The 18,683-nt window shown below is 42.1% G+C and overlaps 1 protein-coding gene across 1 annotated transcript in view; it reads left to right on the top strand.

Moving 5' to 3' along the window:
* Positions 1-18,683, top strand: part of TTC13 (tetratricopeptide repeat domain 13) — a 74,624-nt gene that overhangs the window by 24,824 nt on the left and 31,117 nt on the right. The window contains exons 5-9 of the mRNA XM_081823163.1: positions 9,552-9,617; positions 11,331-11,423; positions 14,102-14,218; positions 15,160-15,270; positions 18,477-18,512. Coding sequence (XP_081679289.1) covers positions 9,552-9,617; positions 11,331-11,423; positions 14,102-14,218; positions 15,160-15,270; positions 18,477-18,512 — 423 coding nt within the window. The remainder of the gene's footprint in view (positions 1-9,551; positions 9,618-11,330; positions 11,424-14,101; positions 14,219-15,159; positions 15,271-18,476; positions 18,513-18,683) is intronic.

Below are 18,683 nucleotides of genomic sequence, written 5' to 3'. Positions count from 1 at the left end.
TTTAAAGATTTTATTTATTTATTTGAGAGGGAGAGACTGAGAGAGAGAGCACATGAGAGGGGGGAGGGTCGGGAGGGTCAGAGGGAGAAGCAGACTCCCTGCCGAGCAGGGAGCCCGATGCGGGACTCGATCCAGGGACTCCAGGATCATGACCTGAGCCGAAGGCAGTCGCTTAACCAACTGAGCCACCCAGGCGCCCCAAAATTATTCTTGTTAGGTTTAAATGAAATATTCTAGGAAGTCCTTAGTACTCAGTGCCTGGCATAGTGAGTGCTCTTTTAATTTTAGCTCCTCAAAGCACCATTCTAGCATATTCCTATTTGTAGAACAAACAGATAATTTACAATCCAGCAGGTAAACTTTGTTTTAAAATATTAATTTTGAAATTCTTGCTCTACTTTTTTTTTCTTCTTTAAGCATAAAATTAATTATATTGACAATTCTGTCTTCATCCTCAAAAAAAATCATGGAGATCGTTTTAGTGATTACTTTGAAGTCCTCAGATCCGAACAGTTGTGTGTTTGAGTGCTCGTATGGGATGACAATCTTCAGTGGTGTTTAGACTGTGAAGGGTAGGTTATTAGTAGTTTTACAGATTGCCTTTCTGGTAGGCATTGCAGTATTTAAAAAGGTAAGCCAGCACTTCACACAATTAACACTTGGCCCTGGTTTGAAAGGGAGATTTTGGTACATTTATGGGAGAAATGTTGGTTAATCTATGGTAACTAATAGCAGAAAACAGTGAGAGTTTGTGGATATATTATCAATGCATTCAACTTTTTGAAAAATATTATCATTGTAGTTGAAGGCAATATAACAATGTTAAAGAAAGAACTCTAAATAATAAACAATTTCTTAATTCTGCCACTCTACCATTTTTGAAGTTTTTTGCTTACAACCTTTTCAAAGTATGCATTTGTGTTTTATAATCTGAATATGTCTACTATTTTGTATTGCTTTTTCACTGAATTTTATACTGTAAATGTTTTTCAGTATTTCTCTCTAATCTTATGCTTTTAATGGCTCTATACTATCCCTCGTGTTGTCCATTTATCGTTGTAAAACTTCTTTCTCACAACTGCATTCAGAAAGTAGGTCAAAATTTCTCTCTTTGTGCCAAGAAAAGGTCTTAATATTGAAATTTGATAGAGCATGTTCATCAGTCTGCAGTATAACGGGTTGCTTTCAAGTGAGAAATTTTTCTTTGAGAATGTGCAGTTTATAAGGTGGGGCTCCTTTTCTGCTGATTCAGGCTCTTGATGGGGCAGGAACAGAGGATGGGGAGCAGCAGAAGTTCAAATACTCCTGGCCCAAAGAAGACAGAACTGGGCAACCATTTATAACGTATTTTTATAAAGGAGCAAGAGTGCCTTTGGCTTTCCTGCTGGTGCTTTTCTTGGTGATTTCTGTCTTTTCTCCCTTTATTTTGGTGCTTCCCAGCCTTTTCCACATCATGACACAGGTAGAAAATCCTGTCTGCATGACCCACGGGAGTAAACAGGAGCAAATTTAGAGGCATCCAGATGGAGCTTGGTGAAAATTTGTCACATTTTCTTTGTGTTACATAACTATGATAAATACAGAATATAAAGATTGATTAAAAAAATGGTAACATTTAAAAAAAATTTTTTTTTAATTTTTTAGATTTTTATTTATTTATTTGAAAGAGAAAGCACGAGCAGGGGGAAGGGCAGAGGGAGAGGGAGACGCAGACTCCCTGCCAAGCAAGGGCTTGATCCCAGGGTCCTGGGATCATGACCTGAGCCGAAGGCAGATGCTTAACCGACTGAGCCACCCAGGTGCCCCTGTTCAAAAATTTTAATAAGAAACTCAGTCCTGCTTTTCTAGATGAAACTTTTCCATATTAGGCTTTATATTTGAAAGTGATGCACATGATTCCTATTTAAGAGCTTTTCATTGTTTTCTTCAAATTCTTGATAGCCAATCTCATCAAGAAACTGCACAAGTAGGGGGTAGCAAGCAAGTATCCGAAGAAGAGTTAGTGCTTGTTCCCCAATTGACCAAAACTTCTTTTCATATCATGAATCAGAATTTGCAGAAGTCAGCCTCTTCAAATTGTATTTTAAAAGCATGATCCTTTAAATCTAACTGCTCTTCCTTTTCTTTTACTGGCAAATGCAGTGGAACTGTTTCTTGCGGTAATGACATTGGTTTTTGTCCCAGCAATGCTTTTGCATGGCCCGGGTTCAGGAGGGCGGTTTGCTCAGCCCTGCTGCGCAGATGCCGGCCCGCCACCCTTCCCTCTTCACGCTAGGACGGGCCTGAGTATCGCCGCAGAGCCTGTTGCTGGGTGTCCACCTGTTCCTTGCAGGGCCCTCCACACCTGCAGAAACTCTGCATCTGTAAGCCAGCCAACGACCTCTAGCAACTCTGTGGTGGCAGCTCCTGGCACACAGACTTTTCAGGGTTTCTGAATTCACGAACGCGTGACAAAACTTTTCTTTTGGACAGCCCGGGAACTCCAGTATGCGGTAGCAGAGTGTGGACTCTGGTTCCATTCATAGGAAGCTGAAAACAAATGGGACCATGAGAGCTTGGATTGTATCAGAGTCACCATTTTTATAACATCGTTTAATGTGACATTGGGATCTGTGCATGAGGGCTACTTACATTCCAGAATGACCTTTTTATATAAAGCTTTGAAACCTTCCTTTTGTCTTAGCTGTACCACGAGGAGCAAAGTTAGACGATATTTCCACAGTCTCTGTTGTTGTGAGCTGTGTGTTTGAGTAGTTACTGAACTACGGGATATTTGGTACATCTGTAAAGGAAAAAAAAATGCTCCTCAGGGTTTCTAACTGAACACAGTTTCAGAACTTAATAGATCTGTCAGACTGCATTGAAAACTCTTGATTTAAAAGCTTGTGCGTTCGTGTTGTCTGTGCACACGCGTTCCTCCTGCGTCAGTGCGATTGACAGTGCTCTGGGAAAGCAGAACCATTCGCCGGCTGCCATGCTTCTTTGGTCCCCATGCACGGCTCAGTAACATAAGTGCAGCAAAAATCGAATGAGACCTTTGTTACTAATTGTGTGACCTTGAGCTCATCTGATTCAGGGAGAACTGAATTCATAAAAATGTTTGTTTCTTATTTTACGTTAGCAGACAAAATGTGAAACCTGCCTCTGCATATGATTTGTAAACATCCTTCTTGGAATTAGGTACGTGGGTCTGCCACTTGGGCAGAACTGAATCCTCATTACATTGCCGTGTGGTGACTTTTTTGACTTAGTCTTTGATTCAGTGACTTTTTAATTTTAATCAAAAAGCCAGCCTTGGTGGTGGAAAAATAAATATTTGTAAAATTTAAAGTCACTATATAAATGGTATAATGAGGATAGTAAATTACACATTTTTGGATGTAAAAAATCAGGGTCTTGGGAATTGAGACATCTAAGTGTACATGACCCCGGTAAGGTAACTGTCTTATTATACCATGATTTTGCATTTGCATAAAGTAAGTAATATTGGGAGATTGAAATACTAGTTTGCATTTAAATCATTTAAAATTCTGAGCACTTGATAAAATGTAAATATTATTAGACTTATATACTCAGAAGTATTTTGAAAAATGAATATTCTGAGCCCAATTGCTTTTAGAAATAGACACTGGCTTTTATTTGAAAATATAATTCATTATGACATTTTATAAAGAGTTTTGACTTCTTGTTAACATCCACAGGTGGTGATGGATAAAATAAAATAATAAAGCTGTATCAATCAAGAAAAGTAATAAAATCCATCATTTACATTTAGGAACCCTTAATACTAGATTATAACTGAGATAACAACCACAATGATCCTTTACAGATTCACCTATTTAGGTTTTCTGTATTCAATTTATTCTTCCTTTTTAGAATTTTTTTTCAACAACACAGAAGGATGTATCATTACCGTTGTTAAATAATAGATTTTATTTCTTTTCTTGATTGATACGACTTGTTATCTGTCACTGGCAGAATGGAAAGTCACTGCTGTGGTCATGATGAGACCACGTGGGGGATCCGGAGGGAGGGCTGGGGAGGCCACTGGTAGGGCCATGGTAGGATCTCTGCCAGTGGGCGCCGCGTATAAAATCCTCAGAGCCAAAATGATGATGACTAAATGCTGGAAGTTGTCAGTGTTCAGATATTTTAACTATTGCAAAGTTTTGAATGGCTGTTTCTTAAAGGTTTAACATTTTTTACTGCTATAAACACACGTAAATGCCCACGTGAAGCCAGTCCTGTGGCACATGCGTCATACAGCTTTGCTGTACGGAACCCCGGATCTGGCTTTTTACCAATGACTACCCCACTGTTTCCGTCCAGGTGGTCCCCTTGCTTCCCCTATGAGAAGAACAGGCCCAGCTGAGCTGAACTCGATCTGACAGTCTTTTTTTTTTTTTTTTTTAATGATTTTATTTATTTATTTGAGAGAGAGAATGAGATAGAGCATGAGAAGGGGGAGGGTCAGAGGGAGAAGCAGACGCCCTGCTGAGCAGGGAGCCCGATGTGGGACTCGATCCCGGGACTCCAGGATCATGACCTGAGCTGAAGGCAGTCGCTTAACCAACTGAGCCACCCAGGCGCCCTCGATCTGACAGTCTTTAACATGCGTTGAGATCTCAGCTGCCGAGGACATGGCCAGTGTTTGTGGCTAACTAACAACTGTTATATATTAGGACTTAGGTGTCAGGCACTGTGCTAGAGGCCACAGAGCCAAACATGACAAGACATTCCCTTGATACTGTGTGCCCGTGGGTGACAAATGTGCAAATGCAGAATAATGAATAATGAGAGAATTACTTTAATGGAATCATGTCCATTAAGAGGTTCCAACTCGACCGCATGCTCTCCCCGGATCCCTCCACATACCCCGACCCATAACTGAGAAAGGATCCCTAATCGTGTTCCAGTGTTGTCCAGATCAGTGGGTGGCACCCTCTCCGCGGGATGACATGAGTCCACCTGCTGCACACGTCTGTGCGCTGCTTCCTTCAGCACTGACTATCTGGATACCTCCCAAGTACCTCTGGCATCCCTCTGCTGTTCCTGGCTCTGTTCAAACCACAGCCAAGCCACTATTATCTGCCAGATGACTGGCACATCCATGGTTTCCTGGCTTATCACTTCATACCCTCCACACACACATGCACGCCATCCATACATGTGCACTTTAAACACACACATACTTTGCTGTTGCTTTTAAGTTAAAGATTAAAATCCTTACTAAGGTCCCTGCCTACCTCTGCAGCCTTATCTTGGAGCAGATGCTATACCCCCTGCTTGCCTTGAGGCCTCCTCTGCCTGGACCAGCTGCTCTGACATTCCCTCACCACCTGACACAGTTCAGCCCAGGTACTCCTTCCTCAGGGAAACCTTCCTAACTGTGTCTAATCTTTGTGCATTTTCCAAGAAGCACCATTTACTATTATAGCACTTACTGAAGATGTAACTTTACATTTATATTTGTGATTCTTTGGCTATGCTCCAAGAAGGCAAGAGTCTTGCCTTCTGTCTTGTTTTTGCTTACTACAGTATTTCTAGCACATGGAACTGGACACGGCTAATAGCGGGCCTTAAGTAAATATTTGTTGACTGAGTAACTAATGTCCATACAACATATAGTAGGAACCAAGGCCTATTTATTTTCCAGGGGAGTCTGGAAGGAGTCAGAGGAGAGGTAGTGTTTGAGCTGAGGCAGTGGGTGGGCGTTCCAGGCAGGTGGACTAGCATTTGCAATGCCCTGAACTTGGGAGAGCATATTGTGTCTAGAGAACTGAAGTAGTGCTGATTTCTGGAATATGAATTGTGGGTGGAAAGTGGAAGGAGATGAGACTTCAACAATAAGGCAGGAAAATGATCAATATTTTCTACAAAAGCATTTAGATGTTACCTCATTGTTTTTCCATTTGTGAGTTGCACCCTTTTAGTAGGGACTGAAATTGATTGGCAAGTGAAGACTAGCACTTTTTTTTTTTTTTAAGATTTTGTTTATTTATTTGACAGACACAGCAAGAGAGGGAACAGAAGCAGGGGGAGTGGGAGAGGGAGAAGCAGGCTTCCCGCCGAGCAGGGAACCCGAGGCGGGGCTCGATCCCAGAACCTTGGGATCATGACCCGAGCCGAAGGCAGACGCTTAATGACTGAGCCACCCAGGCGACCCGAAGAAAAAAGTAAAATACACTAGAATGGAAAATAGGTTGCATTGTAAATAGTAAGACTAGGTTTGACTTAGTGCAACTTTTATTTCTGATGTGTATATGTGTGTGTGTGCAGGCATGTTATGTACGTATGTATGTGTGTACTGGCTTAGAATGTAAAGTGCATTTTACCATGGGTTAGAGTAAAAATGTGTTTGAATGGGGCTGTGGGAGGTGTTGCAGAGCCAAGGATTAATTTCAGCCAGAGTGACATGATCAGATGTTGTTATTAGGTAACTGTTAGTGTGGGTTGCAGACTAGATGGGAGGAATAGGAACGTGGTTAAGTTGGTTGCAGTACTGTAAGTGAGCGGGGGAGGTGTCCAACAGGGCAGTGGCTGGTGCACTGGGTGGCCGGCGGCGGGGGTGGGGGTGGGGGGAAGCGGGAGGCGGACCGTTTATTCAGGAGGTGAGACTGCTGGGATTTCCTGAGTAGGCGTGTTGGTGGGGAGATGAGGATGACCCCCCCAGGTGGCTGGCCCTGGCCACAGGGTGTATGGGGATGCCACTTCAGTAGAACTACTTATTTAAGTACACCTTTTTCCGATTTACCCCTTGGTCATCATAATTTTTTTTTTTTTTTTCAGTTTTAGGAGGAAAGCTTCTGAGGTAGTCTATTTGGAGATGTTACAAATCAGAATAGGTGTTCCTCTCACTGGAGAATGTCCTCACAGGGGAAGAGCCGTGCGGGCTCCCTGTCCCCTGCCCCAGCCTGGATGAGGGGCTGTTCTGTGGACTCTTCTGTGTCCTGGCAGGTGCTATTGGCTATGGAAACACATGAAGTCAGTCTTCACTTTATTTCTTCATCGGGTCACTGTTTTTCCTGCTCCTCCTCTCCCTCTGTACCTGTATCCCTCCCCCTCCAAATGACTTGCTCTGCCTTTTTTTTTTTTCAAGCCAGGAAGGATATTTAAATGTTTAAACTGTTATCTCCGCATGGCAGGGTGATAGGGTGCTCTTTACTTTCTTTTTTGTGTTTTTCTTCATTTTCTAAATTTTCCATAATTTATAATAAATATTCCAACTACTTATTTGAATAAAGTTTCTTATTTATACTAAAAATTTCTTTTCTATAATGCATATTACTTAAAACATCTTTTTTCTGACTACAAATGTATACACATTTATTTTAAGCCATGAAAAGGAATACAGCAGTGTAGTAAGTACAATGGGAACATATCTAGTAATCTCGCTCCCAACAGAAAATTACTGTTAGTATTTTGGTGCGCTTTATTCTGTGTACATACTGACCCACACAATTATATATAAATATTTATATTTAATTACATTTTATAAATAAAAGTAATTGCCATTCCTTTGTAGTTCTATTAACTTTTTTGTCATTTAGCGAATAGTGTGGAGCCTTTCATGCCAGTCATGTGTAAGTTATAAATCACAACTCCAAACAGAACTGTGTGGAGCCGGGGAAGTGACTTAAATGAGCACAGTGCATTGCCGTGACCTAGAGGTGATGGGTGGGCTTCCGGTAAACTGATGAATATACACCCCTTGTCTAAAGAGGTGGCCAGTACTTAGCTCTAGTTTTTTTTTTTTTTTTCATGTAAGAATGCAAAAATGTAGGCTTATCTTTGTTGCATTTTTTGATTTTTTAGAAAGATTTTATTTATTTGACAGAGAGAGAGAGAACAAGCAGGGGGAGCGGCAGGGAGAGAGAGAGGGAGAAGCAGACTCCCCGCTGAGCAGGGAGCCCGATGATGCGGGGCTCGATCCTAGGACCCTGGGATCATGACCTGAGCTGAAGGCAGATGGTTAACGACTGAGCCACCCAGGCACCCGCATGTTTTGATTTTTCAAGGGAAGTTAGAGATCTGGAATTGCTTACTTGAATTTTTCCGATTTTTATACACCTTGGGCTGGTCTGATGGCTGGGCTGGGGCCAGTGATGCATCAGTTTGCTACTTGATACAGGTGTACTGGATTCTGTTTAGTCTTTTATTTTCCAGTATATGGCATCTTCTCCTTTATTCTTTCTCATTCACTCATCGTTGAGGTTGATGTGTCTTTTTCTTATAATATGGGCAGACTCCCTCTCAGATTTGAAACTGAACGGTAGATTAGTCTATAAAATGCCTTGTCTGGTACTGTTCTGTTAGACTCTCTCTCTCTCTTTTTTTAAAAATGTTATTTATTTTTGCGCACGTATGCGAGAGAGAACGAGCAGGGGGAGGAACAGAGGGAGAGGATGAAGCAGACTCCCCGCTGAGCAGGGAGCCCAATATGGGACTCAGTCCCAGGACCCTGGGATCGCGACCTGAGCTGACGCTTAACTGTTAAGCAGACGCTTAACTGTTAAGCAGACGCTTAACTGACTGAGCCACCCAGGTGCCCCGTTCTGTTAGATTCTTTAGCAGTGTCAAGAGTTTCACCCCCAAACATATAGCCAGAGGCTGTTTTCTCTTCTTAAATGTAGGGGAAGGATTCAGAGAAGTGGTAGAAATTGCAGAGGCTAAATGTAGAAGAGAGGCATTTCCCTCACGAGGTGGGACGATTCATACCACCTGTTTGGGGAGGTGATGGTGGGGCAGCGGACCCCCGTCCTTGGGCCCAAGGGCGGCTTCATCTAGTCCATCTGGGGCAGCTTGCAGAAAGGGTCTGGTTCCTATTCGGACACATAGTATAAAGGACTGCATTAACCCCAGCAGACTGTGGAGTGGACTCATTTCTTGTTGCTCGATGGGGCTGGCACTGAGAGGTTCTTCCCTTTTCAGATTATTTCATGACTGTGAGGGGAACAAACCAGGAAGAGGCACTACCTAGTGCTTCACTCCTAACCGTTTACTTCCCTGAGCCTCCATTTCCCCCTGTGAGACACGATCGCGGATGCTGCTGGTCATAGAGTTTTTGAGAGGATTGCATTTCAAATGAGATGACCATGTGACAGAAACTAGCACAGGGCTCCCTAATGTTGGTTCTCTTTATTTATTTTTTTTTTTATTTGAGAGAGAGAGAATGAGAGACAGAGAGCAGGAGAGGGAGGAGGGTCAGAGGGAGAAGCAGACTCCCCGCCGAGCAGGGAGCCCCATGCGGGACTCGATCCCGGGACTCCAGGATCACGACCCGAGCCGAAGGCAGTCGCCCAACCAACTGAGCCACCCAGACGCCCCTCTTTATTATTTTTATAATGCAAAACTCTTACTGTGTGTCTCATGCAAACGAGCTTCAAGAACACAGGCTCTTCTGGTTGGGGATTGCGCGTATCCACGTATGTGTGGTGCCAGCATCAAGTAGAGCTTGTCACTTGGGGCATTAACGTGCTTTAAGCAGAAACTGATTTTTTTGTTTTGTTTTGTTTATAGTTTTTGACGTGTTTCTGTTTTGGTCTGACTAGGAGGAGCCTGATCTGGTTAGTGCAATTTATGGCCGAGGGATAGCCTATGGAAAGAAGGGACTACATGTGAGTATGGAATAGCTCTGCTTGCCATAGTGCCTACATGACCTGACCCGGACCAGGGTTCCGACAGAACCACTCCCTGTTCATTGAGCTCTGATGGACACGCAGTGTTATCACGCCAGTTCCCAGATGCGAAAATGGAAGGAGAGAATTTACTCACGATCACATGGCTAAGAACGGTGGGGTGGACTGGGAATCTCTACCCAGGGCTTCTGGAAGTCAGTCTCACCACACTTTCTACTCCAAAAGGACAGCCTTTGCCAGCCTAAACTTTATTTGGTGATGAGCTGGACATAGACCAAGGAAAGCATGAGACCTTGACTGAATTCCTAAGAAATATTCATTGGTAAAAGCGGAGTCTAGGTATCCATAGCACAGTAAGACTTAGAATTTGTTTCTTTCACAATTTTTAAAGATTGAATAGAAGAACCCAAGGATTTTTTTTTTTTTTGGTAAAATTTATTTTTATTTGTTATCATATATTTTCCCCAGATAAGTATATTGTTGTAGCCCTAGTCCCCTTATTTCTCTGGGGAATGCAGAGGGAAGGTTATAATAAATTTATTTTATTTTTAAAAAGATTTTATTTATTTACTTGAGAAAGAGAGAGCACAAGTGGGAGGAGGGGCAGAGGGAGAAGCAGACTCCCTGCTGAGTAGGGAGCCTGATGCAGGACTCGATCCCAGGACCCTGGGTTCATGACCTGAGCCGAAGGTAGACATGTAACTGACTGAGCCACCCAGGTGTCCCAATATAATAAATATATTTTACTCAATGAAGGTACCATGGTATAAAAATGAAGATTTTCCTGAGATTATATAGTAAATAATGAAATAGTTTAAGATTCAGATCTCCATATTTTCAGTCTAGAACATTATACATGAACTTTTCTGTTGTCTTATTGTATATTAGAAATATTCAAATAAAATGATGATTAAGGGAGAAACATCACTTTTGTGTCTTTGCCAATTTAAAAAATTGTACTAATCGGGTGCTGGCCTATTGGAGAAATTTATATGCTATTTATATACTTCTGAGACATAGAGGACTGAGAACAAGCTCAGATTTGGGGATGACAGAGGTGTTAGGAAGGAAACAGTGTTACGTGAGAGCATTGGTAAATGACAGAGGTTGCCCTGGTGAAGGTCAGAGATAAGTTTCTTCCTAATTCTCATCTCTAATATTATATCTCGACATGAAATTTGCTTGTATCTTTAATGTATTTTTAATGTAAAAATAACATGCTCATATTTTTAATATAAGAATAACATGCGGATTTTAAAGAGGACTTACCTAGACTTGCTAAGGTGTAGGTTTGTGGGCTTAGGAGTTCTGACTGACACTGACTCGGCCCCTTGCTGTCCCCACGCTGCCGCTGGCCAGCATCATTCTGCATGCTGGTGTCCGTCCACATACTCATCCCTCAGAATTCATTGATTTGGTATTTAAATGGGTTAAATTTAGAAAATGTCCTACCATCAGTGGAACTGGTGATATGTAGCCAGGTCTAAGGGGCTGTTGATGGGCAGGTAGACTTGAGTGAGTTAAATAATTGTAACTTATTTAAACCAGCAGATCTTCTGTAGAGAAGCGAGGTTCATATTTATTTCTAAATACATAGTTACATCATTACTAAATTATTAGTTTTTTCAGAAAAACTGTTCAACCTGGTTTTGAGTAACAGTGTATCTCATACTGAGCTAATGCCTTTTCAAGGACATTAAGAATGCTGAGCTTGCTCTGTTCGAACTGAGCCGAGTAATTACCTTGGAACCAGATCGTCCAGAGGTATTTGAACAGCGAGCAGAAGTGAGTGTGGTTTTCTTTCTCCCTCTGTCATTACTGGACTTTTTTCCCTATTATCTCATTACTTGTAAATTTTAAAGCTCCCTGATACCTATTGTGTTTTCCTCCATAGGTACTGAATGCCTTTAAACATGGTTGAAATTACTAGAAAACTGTGGGCTGAGTGATACTCCTGATTTAACATTTAATAGTAATATTTAGTATTAAAATATGTGGTTATGACATGTACTGCTGTCAGTGTTCATTGAAAAATATATCACATATCATGTTTACTGTATATATTACATACTTTAGCAAAACTCTGACAATATGGTCAAAATGAAATTTATAACCATTAAAAGTGTGCGCATATGTGTGTGTGCGCGTGCATGTGTGTGCGCATGTGCGTGTGTGTGCGTGCGCGCGTGTGTGTGTACGCTTATGTATCTGTGAGATGTACTTACCTACATAGAGACGTAGATCATGTAAGGGTGACCACAACCAGTCCTTGAAGAAACTTAGGACTTGTGGAGACAGAGGTAACGTGGTGAAAATCCCAGGTAACATTTGTGTCAGGAGACTTAACTAAGAGCAGGTGCTTCTTCAGGAACAGAAAGGCGTGCCTGGGGGGCTCTGGGGGAGGCTGGCAGGGGCAGGTGTGGGCGTGTCTGCGGAGGCCTCGTGGAACAGGTGCGGCTATAGCCAGTCAGAGCCCACGTCTTGGGGGACAAGGTGGAGAATGGTGTGTGGAGACGCATTCCTTTTAATGTTTTTAAATGAAACGTGTTCATCTTACCGTTCGCATAATATAATAGTAAACTACCCAGATTTCATTTTACTGTTCATTTAACCATATTAAATGGTTTAGAATTTGTTCATGTATTCAATCTGGAGAGAACTTAACTTTTAATCATTTGACATAATGGGATTTCATAGTTCAACTAAAGGAAAATGACTCCCCCCCCCCTCTTTTTGGGGGGAGAAAACTTAGAAGTAAAGAAAACACTAACTGTTTTAGTAATTTAAAAGCTGTATTTGTGGTGTTTGTATTCTCAAAATTATAGTCTCTAAGGTTATAGTTCAGTTTCTTAAAGGGAATTTTATGTTTTATTGGGAATTTGGGTTTCTGAATAAAAATTTTTCTCATTTAATGATACAGTTCATTATCACTTGTGTATTTTGGATTGCAACCATGAGGGTTAAGTGATGGTAATTTGTTTGTTACTGCACGAGAACCTTGTTGGTATCTAGGGTGAGCATTTGGTGGCCAATTTGGTGGTATCTGCTCTGGGGAGGGGGTGCTGATGCTTTTTCCCTCCATTACTCTGATGTTAAAATGCTATGTTAAAGCAAGAACTTAAGTGTACATAGAAAGGAGGCTTATTTAGCAGCTTTAGAAGATTTGTGTATCTAATAAAAAGCTAGTTGTGTACCCAAAAATGATATTGGTAATCCAAAAAGTAATTTTCGATGATCTTAAATATGTATGTGTATATATATATGTATGTATGTATAGTAATATTCCCCTTTTTTGGCCCTATTGGGCAATAATATCACTGCAAACTGATTTTTCTGGCTTATTATAGCATATCATTTATATATGTCAGAAATTATTTAATGAGAGATCTTTCTCTTTCGTACTTGCTGAAATAGTCTATATTTAATGAACACAATTGAACCTTTTTTAGTTACTCAGGTCATTATTATTGTGCTGGGGTGTGATGATTCAATTATGTACCTAGGAGTTAATAAACTAGGTAGGGATGTTCTTCCTTCCAAAATATAACCCCGGACCGCTATGCATTTTGAATTCTCAGGTATATATTCCTTAATTCATTTCTTTCCTTTTTCTGAACTGCCATTCTTGCCACTGGTGATGTGCCTGCCTGAGTCCTCTCTCTTTTGCTGGTTTTAAGTTCCTGCAGAGTAGGAAACCACATAGTAGAACCTGATGGAAATGACCTATATCATGAGAACAAAATTAACCCTAATTTCAGGACATTTGCTCAGGGTGAAATGCTTGAGCTTGATTGCATGAGTACTGATACCCATTTTGGATTTTCTTATGTCTTTTTGGTGTACTTCTGCATTCTGAACTGTCTTCTGTGTTGTCATTTTCACCTGCACAAGCTCATTGCTGGATCACAAGGGCTTTCCAAACAAGCTTGCAGACATAGGTTCTTCTGCTCTGTAGATCGTGACCGATGAGCTGAGAGTTAACACAAAGGGGCTGGAATCTTAGAGATTGTCAGCCAGCACTTACTCCCACAGAGGACATAGCTAAAGGCCATGGAGGACTCTAATCTGTGTCCAACAATTTCTCTCTTTTTAATGGTTCAAAGTTATCTTTCAGATTAACTTTGAAATACTAAATTTTGTTTTGAAAGAGGTTGAGAAAAAAAAATGGTCCCATTTCAAGAAAAGCAACATCTGTTGTAACCCAAAACGTGAAACCGTGACAAAGCAATTGATGTGGTTATAGTTCATCAGCCTCCCCCTCAGCTAGACAAAGACTAGCGGCCCCTTGGCCTGTTGACTTTGAACCTCACTATGTAGTATATGGGGTCAGGGATCCTTGTCCACCAAGAAAGTAGTCTTGTGAGTGGAGTGCGGTAAAGTGGAATTGAAAAGTCAAAAACGTTGGCAGTTTTGGGGTTGATCACTGGAAGATTTCTACCCTAATTTCATTTTTGGGTTTATAGATTCTGTCCCCTCTGGGACGAATTAATGAAGCAGTGAATGATCTCACCAAAGCTATCCAGCTTCAGCCCTCAGCACGGCTGTACAGACACCGGGGGACCCTGTACTTCATATCAGAGGTGAGTTGTTTTTGCCTGGACACATTCCCTTTTGTTCACTTTTCCGTTTACTTCGGAAAGCTACTATTTGATAGATTTGGTTTGGAGGCTGTATAATAATATGTTTGTGATACAAGACAGTTAAAAAAGCACTTCCTTTAGCTGAAATTGAACCCAGTAGAGAAATGTTAAGTACCAAGAGCACATTTTCTTGCTTGAGCTGTCAGGAGTAACTAATTCTAGACTCGGGGGAAAAAAAGAAAGAGAGAGAGAGAAGAGAAATTTGGTTCATTGACTGTACTTCAGCTTTTTCTGCAAATGTCAGCATAGGGAAATGGGTGTGTGTGTTATCGATGTGATTATTGAACTGATATCACACCCAAGAGCCAGAACCAGAACAAATACGGTTTCCCAGACTGTAGGTTCTCTGTGTAAGTGACCTGGATCTGGCAAGGTTATCGTTTATCATCATAATGATATTTATGGTTGCCACAGTTATTTTTGTGGGTTTACATTATTTTAGTAACAATTTTCTGTTGCCAAAGAAAATAGGTTTGAAAAAATCTCAGCATAACACATTTTAAGGTTGACCTATGGCATAATTATTTGACAAGTATTCAGTGTAATAAGATGCTAGTACCAGAAAATAATTTGTCAAGTTTCTCTAACAGATTATAACTGTAATACTGTTTTTTACAAATAATCTTTTTGTAGTTTTGTAGACAGTCTATTTAAATTAAACCTTTGGGGGTTTTTCCCATCAATTTCCTAAGAAAATCAACTACTTCAACAAAACAGGGTAAGAATTCAGCTGATATTGATAGATATGAAATGTTCCCTTTAAAGCCAAAAAGGACACAGAATGAATTGGGTTGTTTTTTTTTCCTCAACCAGTCAGAAGTAAGAAATGTCTGAATGTCTAATGAACACTACTTTTTCTCCCCCTGCTCTCCTTTTTGTAGGACTATGCAACAGCCCACGAAGACTTTCAGCAGTCCTTAGAACTGAACAAAAACCAGCCTATAGCTATGCTATACAAAGGTCTAACTTTCTTTCACAGAGGACTTCTGAAGGTGAAAGTGTTGTGTATTGTGCATACAGTATCATGATTCTGCTTTTCTCTCGCGGGTGGGAGGACCTTAGTGGGGTTTCGTTTGGCGTGTTTTAGAATGACATCTCATCTGATCGGTTTATTTTAGGAAGGAGTTGGAGTCAACATACTGATTGAGTTCCTACTATGCGGGAGGTACTTGGAGGAAGGCGCAGGTGGAGAAAGGATAAAGGCTTAGTGAGAGGGAGAAAGAATTCTTCACACTTGACACTGAGAAAGGATACAGTTTACAAAGTTTTCTTCCACATATAATTTATCGTATGGTAAATACACTAAAAAAAAGTAACATGGACAAAGTGCTTTGGCAACAGAGATAAGAAAGATTCACTTAAACTGGGGCATTAGAGAAGGTTCCAGAGAGCAAGTGGATCTTGTCCTGGGCCTTGCAGGTGGAGTGGCTTGGGGGCAGCAAGCTACTTCAGGCAGAGAGGAAAAGCGTGAGCGCTGGTATAGAACATGGAGATAACAACCAGTTTGTGGTGTAGCAAATAGTCGGGTTTGAGCGTAAGGGAGATGAGGTGGCAAGTGGGCCGAGGGGAGGCCCTGAAATGCCTAGAGTGCTATGCTGAGCATCTTGACTTTAATTTGTAGGCCCAGAGGAGCTGCAAACTCTAGATCTGGGGGAAAGTGTGTCACTGAGAGCGAATCTGCCACGTCGGAAGTGGATTCTGACATGCCAGTGACTGGGGAGGTTAGGGGCAGAGGGCCACGGGGAGATGTTGGCAGCGCCCCGGGGTCGGAGCTGGAGACCTGATCGGGCCTCTGGGGCGGCAGGAGCAGGTCTGGAGGCAGCTCTCCGACAGGCACGTTGCTGCTGCCGCTTGGGCGCCACTATTAGCGGGGAAGGAGTTGAAGGAAACAGGAAAGATGTCGTCCAAGCCGACTGACATGTGGGGTGGCAGTGTCACCTCCAGCCTGTCCCTGCCTCCCGCCCTTGGTCCGGCCCCGAGTGTGCTCGGGACCTATTGTGCAGCAGCCTTGCCGTGGGGCAGACACCTGGCTGGGAGCCGAGAGTGGAACTCTGGTCCTCAAGGTGATGTCCTCGGTGCCCATGGCCCGCACAGGGTAGGTGCTCTAGTGCAGGACCCGTCCCCGTCTGGTCGAAAACCGGCCGGCCTGAGAGTCAGCCTCTGCAGGGCGGAAAACACTTCATGCTGACTCGGCGGTCAAGGGAGTCTTCCCAGACAGGTTGTTCTTCACCTGAACTTTGAAAGCTGTGAAGAGTTTCAATAGTGCATGGCAGGGAAGGGTGCTCTGGCTGAAAGAACATGCATTTTATTGTGGAAAGTAGTTACGAGGATTGTGCACACACTCTTGGAGCGTAGGGACAGTTTACCTTCAAAAAGGCCTCTGGTGTAAATCCTCAGTGTTATGGGCAGTGCCTGTCACTAAGTACTAGGGGGAATAAATGAATTTCCAGGACAGAGCCTTGGATTTGGACTCAGAAGGCCTTGGCTTGAGCTTCCGCTCTGAATCCTGCAAACTCGACCACCAGCCAAGTGACTTAAGCATTTTAGCCCCTCCTTCTCCAACTGTCACGTAGAGATGAGTCTGCTCCCCGCCTCTTGAAGGGGTTGCAAGGATTCAATAAAATAATGTGTGTGAAGGAGCTGTGAGCACGGATCAGGTCTCAGTTATTACAGATTTGGTTACATGTGAACATTTCATTTATTCTCAGTTTCGTGGACTCTAAAAAGATAACTCCCATCCACTAAAACCCAACCCAGAGGGAACTGCAGGTTTCCTTTCATACTGTCCTTCCTGCGAGTATGTGGAAGGTGCTGCGCACAGAGACGCTTCTCGCCCTCCCCTGGGTTCAGACCGGCAGCCGCAGGCGTGGAGAGTGGGTATTTAGAATGTGCTTTGAGCAACTGCAGATGGGCTTTTCCATCACTTCTTGGCCTTTTGGCTAAGATCAAGTGCAGCTTATTTTGTATCTGCCCCCTCTTCCTCTCACCTTCTCTCAGTCACCTTAAATTAGAAAATTCAGAATCAATACTAGATTCGAAGTCTATGCCTTGAATATCTCATGGAGGAGAACAAGATTTGAAATGCAAAAAAAAAAAAATACCAACAACCAGTACTGAGAGGTTAAAAAATACTTTTTAAAGTAAACAAATGCAAACAGAGGCTTTCACCGTGGACTCTAAAGCTGGGTTTAGGAACGTGGGCAGGGAGGGCTCTTTGTGTTACTTTGAAATGAGAATTTTTCAGAAAAGAGCTGTAACAGAGATGTTAACTACACATTGGACAAGGGCTGAGATTCAGTTTGGTTTATTCCAAATCCATGTGATGAGAACCTAGACATAGTACTTCCGTCCCACGAGCAGTAGAAGCCCCTCAGTGAACCAGTCTTGCCAAATTATTTGGTGCTTTCTCCTCTTCACTGTGCTCATAAATACAGCATCAACGTGTGTAATAGCTGGGAACTTTTTCTTTGCATTTTTATAGATTTGCTGTCCGAGGAGGTCAGAGTGTTTACGTATTGTCTCATTCATCCCAGCGGCATCCCCATGAAGTATAGAAGGAACAGAGGGTGTCCCAGTTACACAGATTGGAAAACTGAGTCAGTGGTGACATGCCTTCATTAAATTAATGAACTTAGTTTAGATATCTTTATTTCTCTTGTTAACTGTAGAGACAATGTATTAAATGGACCAATGAACTGGAGCTATCTTTATATCCTAAAGCTGGTCTCTTCGGGTCAAAAGCAATTTAGAAATTAATTAAATGGGTGGTGTGCTTATTTACTTTATGATGTAATACATTAGAAATTATTTAGGCAATATTATGTGACAAATGTCACAACTGTCCAATCTGGTAGATATAACAGACATTTTGGATTTTCCTAGGGAAAGCAGAGTGAAAACTTTTACCTGTGATGTAAGGATATTTCAAGAATTGTATATCCCGAGCACATATTTTTTGATCAGCCTTCACTTTGAGAGTTCCTTGAGACCGTTCTCTTCGTTATAATAAAGGGGAGTGCAAGGGATGGCTGCCCACCATGAGCCAGGACGATGGTGGCATAAAGATGGTGATGGTCCCACTTGCTATGAAGACAAACTCACAGCCAGTTCATGTGCTTAGAGATTGATTCATTCGAACATAGTGTCTTTGTTCCCAGTGGCTTCAGATCTTGATTCTACTATGTCCCCTCTTTGGCAGAATGAGGTAGAGAGCTGTGCAGTGATTAGACAGGAACCCTGAAACCAAAGACTCTTAAAAGCTGAAGAGAAATCAGACTTTGAAGAACTGTGGCGTCCCAGCATGCTGTAAGTGCAGTGGGCAGCAGATGTCTCCCGGGCATCTCCCCTAGAAGTCCACAAGCATCCCAGACTCACCACGCCCCAGATAGACTCCTGACCTCCTCCC

Source organism: Leptonychotes weddellii, chromosome 6, assembly GCF_054177405.1.
Source record: "Leptonychotes weddellii isolate Sample4059 chromosome 6, ASM5417740v2, whole genome shotgun sequence".
Lineage (NCBI taxonomy): Eukaryota > Metazoa > Chordata > Mammalia > Carnivora > Phocidae > Leptonychotes > Leptonychotes weddellii.
The sequence above is the reverse complement of the archived record's forward strand: the minus strand, read 5'-3'. Positions and strand labels throughout refer to the sequence as shown.